The 10411-nt window shown below is 45.0% G+C and overlaps 2 protein-coding genes across 2 annotated transcripts; one reads left to right on the top strand and one right to left on the bottom strand.

Moving 5' to 3' along the window:
* Positions 1-2574: 2574 nt before the first annotated feature.
* On the top strand, positions 2575-6092 carry DFL_000793 (uncharacterized protein; the record flags this gene model as incomplete). The annotated part of the gene is made up of 7 exons (XM_067637586.1): positions 2575-3087; positions 3158-3424; positions 3482-3940; positions 4019-4240; positions 4296-4766; positions 4823-5020; positions 5073-6092. 7 exons carry the CDS (start codon positions 2575-2577, stop codon positions 6090-6092), a joined length of 3150 nt encoding a protein of 1049 aa, XP_067495345.1.
* Positions 6093-7854: 1762 nt separating this feature from the next.
* Positions 7855-10274, bottom strand: DFL_000792 (uncharacterized protein; the record flags this gene model as incomplete). Its single annotated transcript, XM_067637575.1, has 8 exons — positions 7855-8202; positions 8278-8369; positions 8438-8495; positions 8570-8650; positions 8723-8909; positions 8988-9118; positions 9177-9302; positions 9360-10274. The coding sequence occupies 8 exons, from the start codon at positions 10272-10274 to the stop codon at positions 7855-7857; spliced, it is 1938 nt and encodes a 645-aa protein (XP_067495344.1).
* Between the last annotated feature and the right edge of the window lie 137 nt (positions 10275-10411).

Here is a 10411-nt window from a genome sequence, read left to right as displayed (position 1 = left end):
TGCACCTCCACATCACTCCTCTGGTCGGTTAGCCTGCTGTTGTGCTGCTGGGGTAATTGCCTGTCTTCATGCACCTTTCCAGGCGCTTTGCAGGTATCTCTGGTACTTTGACTGCTCGGGGACGGACTAAGCAAGTCCAAGTTACCATGACCAGATCCCAAGGTCCCACATTGCTACATTACATACCTTAGTCCTCATTCTCTGCCCTATCTTTCAGGTGTGCACACTTTAAATCGGAGCCATGCTCTTGCCCACGCATTTTCTTGGGTGCAGAGCGGTTCGACCGAGAAGGAAAAGTGCATTTTGCTTCATCCATTATTTATTGTATCTTGGGTTTGACATACTTTCCCTGTCAGACCGTTTGAATCTCCATTAAAAGCCCATATTATTCCTCCACATATTTCCTTCTTTCTCTTTGAATTGCACGGCAATATTAATATAATATCTTAGGGATTCGGTTTGAAATTTCAGAAGCAACGTTAACCTCACACACAGTTCGAATCAATTAAGCCCAGAAGAAAACCATTACATCTTATTTCAAAGCAGAAACAATCGAAATGGATCTCTAATAGCGTGGACTCGCGACTTTTCTTCTCCTAGACTAAAATCTCAAGGGAAACGGGGCCTTTTACACCTGCGTCCGCCATTATTAATTGAGAGGGAGAGGCTTGCCCGGCCTATCTCGCCAGCATCGGACAGCATCGCATCACCGCAGCCGGATTAAAACACAACTGCCAATTCACACACACAGACTGCAGACACACGCATAATAATAAAAAACAAAGAGAAGAGGATAGATCTATAGTATATATTCGTCTATCCGGCTTTCATCCTTCGATATTAACACTCTATCCACTCGCTTCCAACTTCCGCTTTGCTTGTCCTAGCTAGCGACGTTTTCCCGAGATCCCGCCCTTCAACGTTTTTTTTTTTGTTTTGTTTTTGATACACCATCGAGAGCCTACCCGTTGATAAGAGGCCCACCAAGAACGAAACGATACGGCCTTGTCTTGTGGATCGAAAGCTACGTCCAGGGTCTAGCTTGTTTCCTCTCTTACAGGTATTTACATTTCTATTTCTACAGTCCGCACTTGCTTCCCTTTGATCGGCACTCTTGAGAGAAGCTTAAGAGGTCATGTACATGTAGCAGGCTTAGGCTGCGTATCCCAGTCAATTGCAGCATCTCCGCTTTCAGGTTCCTTTACTCTGGCTTGTTTCTACGGAATCTTGACACGATTCCTACTCATAATATTGTACTTTGCCTGGTCCGGACCGAAGGCTTTCCCTTTTGAATTCCCATTTTTTCGATTAATACTATCTCCATTGAACGTTTCGACCTAGAGAGAACTCGTTCACAAGCTTCCCCGACGTCCCTCTGGATCTTACCCTCCGTGTTTTAGTTACACCCGCACTTTCCCCATATTCATATCGCCATTGAGAACCTGGCCCGACTGTTGCTCTTTGAAGCCGTGCCTGTCTTCACCAGGATCCCAAGGTTGGTTTCAAATCTTGGCAGTGTCTGCAAGGAAAGCAGCAGAGTGCCGGACCTTTTGCTCTCTCCCTCTCTACCACCCAGCAGATTTATTTGTTTTTTCTTCTTCTTCTTCGTTGAAACCTCCACCAACCAAACCAAGCCAACCTGACGAGTATCTCTGCTGGGGCTGGTAATAATTAGCTACTGGCATACATATTCGGGGCTGCCATCTCGGACTATTCCCCGTTCTGCCACTTCCGAGTTGGACCTACCTCTGTCATCCACTTTTCCCTCTTGTTCCTCCATCTCGGTTGCAGCTGGATATCCAATAATCCTCCCCTGCTTTTTTTTTTAAAAAAAAATCGATTGAAGGAAATAATAATTAAGAAAAAGCATCACCGGCCAGGACGTTCATTGTTTCTATTCTGTGTCCCGTTCTTGCATAGTTCCAAACCTTTTACTCCACTAGATTATTTCGGCCGGTTGTGCTACGCTTCGCTGCGGTTCTTCTCTTGGGCTAACGTACCGCAGAGATTTTACTAGTACCCTTCCACTACTTTTTTTTTTTTTTTTGTAATTTTTTGTTATTTTAATTTTTGATACCCCGAACTTAGAATCTCGACAGACGGGAGCTTCGAGGAAAAGTTAACTTTCCCCTTTCGGCATATACTCCAGTACATACACTCGCTCGCTCGTCTTCTCGACACTTCATCGCCCGGTCCCTTCGTTCAGCTGTTGACTTTCGTGGTTTCGTTTCGATTTGTTGTGGTGCACCGCTGCTACTGCTGCTGCTTTGACGGGCTGGGCTGGGCTGGGTTAAGCTACCGAGATTTTCTTGCTTTTCACAAACCATCCTTTGGAGATCAAAGCTTTAAAACAACCACCAACCAAATTCCCACCACTCGCCTCAACCAATTCGTTTTTTTCTGCACCGCTTCTCTTCTGCTAACTCGTCCATCTTGTCCCTCTCAGCGTCAATGCCCTTCGATAACATCTTCCTTACACTTTGACACCTCCGTGTTGTATCAATCCTGCTACCTTCTCCACTTCTCCGCTTAAGCTCGATTTAGGCGGTCGATATACACACCCTACATCATAGCATGGAAAGACACGGCCAAGTCTCCATGCAAGGACGTTACGATTACCCGCTAACCCGGCCGGTTGCGCATACTGGCACCATCCAAGTCCCGCTATCATCTTCCCTCCGAAACCTCGACCCTGTTGGTGGTAAAGGCGGTTCAGGAATAACCGAGAATTTGAGCTTCTCATTTTGCGTCGAAACTCCGTCTCTCACCGGCCCTGATCCCACGAGGATAGCCTTCGCAACTCCCGGTTCCAAGGAGAAATGGCTGCATCCGACTGGCTCCGATCCGGCGAACCTTCCGCCTTACATGCTACCATACCATCGTCAGACATTAGACAACCTTAAGAGGCTATGCAAGTCGTTGAGTGATGGACCCGAGCACGTTGTCGCTAGTGCTCAAATCAATGAACCGAAGCAGGTTATCGGGAAACCTAGGCGTCTACCCGTTACTACGATCTCGTTATACGGTGATCCAGATGTTGTCTTGAGGACACGGGGGATTCTATTGGAAAGTATCCCCCCGAAGCTCGTATGTTCTTCCCCGACTCGCTCGTATAGTTTGATTTGTTTTTCGAATTTTACTAACTTTTCCATCGAAGAAATGTGCTACCGTTGATATTGACGTTGATCAAGTAATCGGTGAAGATGAAAGGTTCAGAGCTGATGCTGCTCAGCAGCTGGAGAGGATATCTGACTACTGCGGCGTGGATATCTTTGTTGTGCATCCGGAGCCAACCAAAGGTGTTTCCGTACGTACTGGTGGTAGTGACACCAGCCAAGACACACGGCTGAAGATCTTGATATATGGTGATGTCGAGAGCGTCGAATGCGCCAAGATTAGGGTTCTGGTGATGATTGATGATATGGTGAGTCCTTCGTGAAGGAATATATGATTTACGCGTTTGCCAACTGATTTTCTCTAGCTTGGTCTTCATGTGGACTCGATATTCCTTGAACTATCTTTGCAAAGTTTGATGTGTGGTCGTGGCCGTAAGGATATCCAGCATGTCGAAGCCGTCACAAAAACGAACATCTACCTCCCTACTGCGTTCCCGGGGGTATACGGCTATAAGCCTCCTAAAGCTACACCCCGGCATCCGGACATCATATTCATCACAGGGCAACCCGAAATGATCAAACAAGCGGCGAGGATGATCAGCGAGCTAGTATCGAATTGCAAACTCTACGTTAAGGATGTTTCGTTATCGATGAACAAGATTGACTTTATCATTCTTGAACGTTTGGATGTGGTAAAGAAGGTGATGGCTGAAAATGGGTCATTTGTTCAATTCCCTTCTCTCGGAGCTGGAAGGTCAATGATGCGTATCCAGGCGCCAGACATTCCACCTTTGGATCGGACTATCAAGGCCATTCTCAATATCGTAAGGCTCTTATCCGCTATTCCTTTTTTTTTTTTTGATTTTTTTTTTGATTTTTCATAAGTTGCTAACAAGATATAGTCACACCAATACTACAATGCCTCCTGCTGGGTCCTTCTTAACGAGACTGCTCTCTCATCTATGCGACCACTCCTGCCACAGGAGGTCCAGAGGCTTCTTACGGATATCTGCGTTTTTAGCGGAGCCGATATAGCATTTAGTAAATTTGCATTCGAGATCTATGGCTCTGATGATGCGGTCAAACTTGCATTAAAGATTATCTCAGATATCAGATTCGTCAAGGTATGTGGTCTAGTATTGCTGTCGCGGTGGGTTATCTTTACCTAATCGAATACAGGAAAACCGCTCTCAGATCAGAGTCAAAGTTCAAGTCGCCAACGAGCATAAGGAATTCGTTAGCGGGAAGAAGAATGGGAAAATCAACAAGATTATGGGCCAAGCTGATGTTCAGATCTTGTTTGAGCCTTTCAACGAATTCGACTTTTACATCGATGTGATTGGAGTGGACTTTCAGGCCAGCATGTTGGGACTGGAGCTTGTTGAGCAGGAGTTGCCGGCCGATATTTCATTCTACATCCCTGACCGTTATCACAAGCGAATTATCGGCATTGGCGGACAGCATATCCAAAGCATCATGCGAAAGTACTCGGTATTTGTCAAATTCTCAAATGCCATGGATAGGGATTCAGGGGGCGGACGAGATACCGAGGAAATTGCTGTGGACAACGTTATTTGCCGAACCCCGGCTAGAAACGCTGCGAGCTTGGAACTTGTGAAGCAGGAGATAAACGCTATGGTTCAGCAAGTTGTAAGTGTTCTATAAATGGCCTTATCGTAGGCTGAAATTACTGACAGCACAATTAGGATTCGGAATACGTCGAGGAGACAGTTGTCATCCCAAGACTCTACCACCGTACTCTGATCGCCCAAACCGACTTGCTGATAGGGATTGAGAAAAAGTGGTCTTGCAAGATCCGATTTCCGGGCACGGAAACAGCTAGTGACGTCGTCACTGTTAGTGGACCTGAATGGCAGGTCCCACATGCTATCCATGAACTTTTGGTACGCAGATCATTTCCCGGCGTAGCGTGATACCATACTGATTAGCGGCTAGGCACATGTCCCCGAAACCCACACAATCGACATGACGACTTCTGAAAAGCTTCAAGAAGCCTTATCGTCTACCGATTTCAAACATAACGTGGTCGACCGCTTCAAGATGCAGTACGGTGTCTTAGTTGAAACAATACTCCGCCCGAAACGCCTTTCTCAAAATTCGGCAAAAGGGATCTGCCAGATACAATTTACTTATACTCGAGACAACAGAGCTTCACGTGACGTTGCCATCGACTTGTTCAAGGACTTCCTTATTTCTAATGGCATTATGCCCGACTTCCAAGGATTGCCTGTCCGACCGCAGTCCGATTCATTTGAAGATTCGCTTCCATACTTCAACAACAAGCTCTTCCCAACTGCCCCCACACCCAAGGGAAGCGGGGACGAACCTAATAACTCGTCTACAACATCCCTCCCGCTTCCGATGGAGAAACTGTTCGGTGGGATGTCCCTCTCTGATAGCCCAGGCCCCAAAGCACCCGAAAACGGTATGCAAGGTATTGGTGGATCCTTGCACCATGCTTGGGATGCTATGAAGGCGAAACCACGCACGAGCCTGTCTGATGAACAACGAGAGCGTCTTGTGAACGAGTTGCCAGATTACCTTCGACAACCCGGTATTCTTAAGGGGACCGCCGGCGAACGGACCTCAATGTACAGTGACTCAACCGCCGACCTCGACCCGTCTCCGGTTCCGTTCAGCCGAGCTGTTGGTACCAACCCACGATCAGAGCCCATTGGCCACCCATATTCCATGAACGGGATCAAGCGCAATTCTGGAGAAAATGGCCTCCAAGCTCCCATCGGACCAATTGGGTCGATGCAGCCTCCGAGGGACGTCCCTAGATCGAGACCGAGCACCGCCGGGAGCAACATCAGTGGGATTAGTGATTCTTGGTCGATGATTAGTAACACAGTCCCCCCTGGTGTCGCCTATCCTGATGCAGACAGCCGAAAAGTTTGGGGACACTTCCCGATATTCGAGAAGCGCCACAATGGCCAATACTTGGTTCCCTAAGCACCAATAATTTCCAATTTTTTTTTGATATAACCAAACGAATGATGCGATGACAACGACGATATCCTTTTTTTCATTAACCGGTACCCTGACGTCGCATTCCTCATTCAATAACGCATTGAAAAGACAACCACCATAAAAGTCCGATTCATTTTTGACTTTCTAATGGAGTTCTAGGATCTCATTTAGCTTTTTTTTGTCATATTCTTTATTTTTAACGAACGGTCTCGAGCTCACTCCAAACATCAACGATACCCTGAAATCATTTCTTTTTTTTGTTATGAATATCATACATGTCGCGTCCTGCCTTATCTCTACACTGTTCGAGCCTGTTGCATTACATCCTCCTCTCACATATACCCCACCTTCTTTGTCGGAATTAGCTTTTACGGCTCTTTTCCCACTGGGTGTACAATAACAGGAAAACGAAGCGAAACGCTCTAACATATTCCAGGCCCTTTTAACCAAATAGAGGACGCCCGCGACCCATAAACACGATTATTAGTGTTCTTGGAGTAGCCCCTTTCTCCACAAGGTTCCACGTTTATATTTCCTTTTTTCCCTTTCGAGACTAGCGGATACCATCTTGTCAGACTCGTCATACTTTATTTGATTCCCTCTTTGCTTTTCTACTATTATTTTCCAGTTTCATATATATACCTTTTCCTTCTTTTAAGTTTTCAAATTTTTTTTTTTTTTTTTTTTTTTTTTTTTAAACGCTCTATACCCATACCCCAAATTTAGTTATGGCGACTGGCATGAAGCAAAACTCTCCTAAAATTTTTGCACAGACTGGATGAACAGAAATGGAAACCTACCACTATATTACATAAAAAAAACTCCTTGATAACCTGTACCCACATTATCTTTGTTATACTATTATATCAACGGGATCTTTGTGAATGATATAAACAGGTCATTTCTTTTCACTTTTATACTAACTTATTCGCTGCTCCTTCCCTCCCCCTCATTCTTTTACCCTCCTTTTTTTTCTTTTACGGTTATATATATGGAAACGGTAAAGGATTGTGTGCAATGAAGTCGCCTGCTATGAAAAAGAACGGAAAAAATAAAAAATAAAAAATTTAGTATCTTTGTTTGCGCTGGCTACGGAGTTTGGGAGTGGTTGGGGAGGGGCTAGAGGGTAGTTAGTTAGGGTTTTATGGCCATGGATCCAGAAGGATAGAGAATTCGAACGAGGGGTATTTCCTTGCTTAAGTATATATAGATTGATCATATCGAAGTTGGGGTTAAATCGATGAATTATTCCTATCGGGAGAATCCAGATATCTTTCGTGTGTAGCTTGCTTGCACATGCATGCTATGAATATAGACTTTTTATGTGAGAAATAAATATGATTACGAGGAGATTTTAATCACGTATTGAAGGGATTTAGTCAGGTAGTGACACTTGGCTGTTGTGTGTGATATCGTACGAAGAACTTGTGATTAGAGGTGATGTTTATATGCCAGGCTCTGGCTGGCTGGCTTAATGTGGCATCGACGTTGGATTTTATTGAGCTAATACTGCTTGGTTTTTCTGTGTACTTTGTAAATAGGGATAAGGGTGTGCTTTCGCTATGACTATAAGTTCAGAAGGGTAAATTGACAAGTTGTAAGAAAAAGGAAGTACGTAGACGCTAAGATAAAAAGATATGAAAAAGAGAAAGACTGTTCCTAGCCATATCATTCTGCTGTATGTACCCACGCCGGTCCTCATGACTCCACACACCCCCATTCTTTCACCTATCAATATTCCCGCCTACTCAGCATCAGGCGCCTTAATAGCCTCCGGCGTATCCTCCTTCAGCAAATCCTCAACCTCAACCTTCAACAACCCGGCTTTCTCAATCTTATCCACTAAATCCTGCAACTCCTTTCTAACCCTCTTAATCTCCTGCGTACTCACATCTTCCTCTACATTTGGAACCGCATTCTTGACCTTTTCCTTCCAATCTGAATTTTCAAAGTCGGCGTGGTTGTCGAGTTCTTCCCATTCTTCGCATTCGTCATCGTCTGGTTGGTTATGGGCGCGGTTGTGGGTAATTCGCCGGGCGTTGCGGGTGTCAACTAATGCGGAGATGAAGAGGAGAGGGAGGTAGCAGACGCTCTGTTTTGGTTTCGTTAGGAACGGTTTGTGACATTTTGGGGAGGTGGTATATATGGATAGGTAGGAGGGGCTTACGAGAACTCGGTCATTGAGTTTTGCATATAGCTTACGATCCATCCACCATTCGAAGGGGAGGATGAGGAAGAATACTTCGATTAGATTGAATGCTTTGGGCCCGGAAGTGTTAATTTACTATTTCTTTGTTACAGCTATTCAGAGAGATTTGTGAACTTACGGGGTAAAAAGACATTTTCGTCTGGGGCACGGACGAATTGCATGGTCTTTTGGGCAAACTAGTAGATGAATATTGCGGTTAGTACTGAATTTAAAAGTTGCTGGGAAGTGGAATGATGGAGGGCGTTCATACCAAAGCCATAAATTCATCAGTTGCATTACCGGTAATATCTTCGTAAGCACTGTTGAATAGTGCAATAAGGATGTTAAGCAGCTAGAATATCCGGATAGGGAACACCGTTAGAAAATACACTTTAGGCCCAAGATGTTAAATATTACAACATACCAAGACCATGATAACGAATGTGAAGATATAGTATAGAATCATCCCAAACGGCGGAGAAAATTTATCAAAGCTCTCGAATTCGGGAGATTGTAGGATGGCATTTGTCATTGAGCGGAAGATGAAGCCGGTCATTGCGGGTGCTTCCTCTGCGTCGGTGTTGTCGAGGCCTATGAAGGCTTGGAGGAATCTATATGATAGTTTTTGGATATATTAACATCTGATTCTTTTTTAAAAAGAGAGGTTGTAATTGAGGGGTAGAACTTACCCGACCATGATTATGATAAGTAAAGAGAAGAAGATGAAGGTTTCTTGGAACATTTGTTTTAGGATTACGAGCATGGCACCGAATATGCGGAATGAATCCAAGTAGAGGAGGACTCGGCACCAGAACAGGGGCTAGATAGTGAAATGTTCAGCTGAGATCGATAATGGACTCTTATGATAGAGTACTTACGGCGGAGAATGCAATAAAATTATAGCTCATGGTGTTGAACTTTATCCTCTCCGGTGTATCAACGGGTTCCGAGAGAGCTATACAGCGGAAGACAAAGGATGTGGTCATAAGAGCGTAAAGAACACACTAACTCCGTGTTAGGAATTATTCCAAATGATGAAAAATGTTTTGAATGAATCTTACATTGAAGACGTTCCAAAATCCGAGATACCATCGTCCGACCTTCCAAAACTTCGAAGCCTCGTCGAAGATAAACCCTAGAGTGAAGATATACAGAATCCCTTCAACGATATCAATATCTCCATCTGGGTTCACGGTGTTGATAGCAATGGTATACAATCCCAAATAGATGAACGAAACAAGCATTTGGAATGCATTTTGGTATGCCGGGGCTTTAAGTCGGTCCGGGTGTACGTGATTCCAGTAATTCACCGATGTGAGTTTATCATAGAATACGAACTGCGTAGGGTCGAATTCGTCTTGGATCATCCAACCGTTCCAGAGGTATTTTATACACTTCTGATAGCCCGAGGAACCGATAACCTCCAAGGCATGGAGATCCACGGCCCTTTCGACAGCGCTCATAGGATCCGTTGTCTCACTGTTCTGTAGATGACTGAATCGTTTGACGAGGAGTTCTTGGAAGAGGTAATCCTGGTCATCAGTCGATTCGATGATTCTCTTCGCAAGTATCTGACAAGCCACAGCACGCAACTGTCCTAGATCTGCGTCGTAAAGCTCTTTTTTAGATTGCCAGCGGAACCATTCAAGGCAGACGAGAAGACAATATATAACACATGATTTATTCTCGTCTCCTCCGGCGTTCCGGGCTAATTCGATGACATTGTTGGTGATGATTGAGGAATGGGGTTTGGTGATTTGGTCTTCAGCCAGTTCGCAGGGGACGGTTTCTTCGACGAGGTATTTGATGCGCATGGCAACCAGGGTTACGGTTTTGGCATCGATGCCCGTGGGTTGTTCTTCTAGTGCATTGTGGTGGGTTGTCCGACGCCGATTGGGCAGGGTATGGCGGCGGGGGGTATAGCTGCGGTGGTAGTGACGGGGTACGCCATAGATCAGTTTGTGCATGTCCACCATTTTGGCTTTTGGGGATTTGGATTCAATTCTTTGTTCTTTTGGTTTTGGAAGGGGGGCGCTCCGGGATGGTTAGGTTTTTATGTTACTTTGGCATTTGAAAGACTGGGTTCGTTCGGTTTGATATCTTCTTTTCGAAA

This window comes from Arthrobotrys flagrans, assembly GCF_004000055.1.
Source record: "Arthrobotrys flagrans strain CBS H-5679 chromosome Unknown unitig_15, whole genome shotgun sequence".
Taxonomy (NCBI): Eukaryota; Fungi; Ascomycota; class Orbiliomycetes; order Orbiliales; family Orbiliaceae; genus Arthrobotrys; species Arthrobotrys flagrans.
This window is presented reverse-complemented; position numbering and strand designations above follow the sequence as displayed.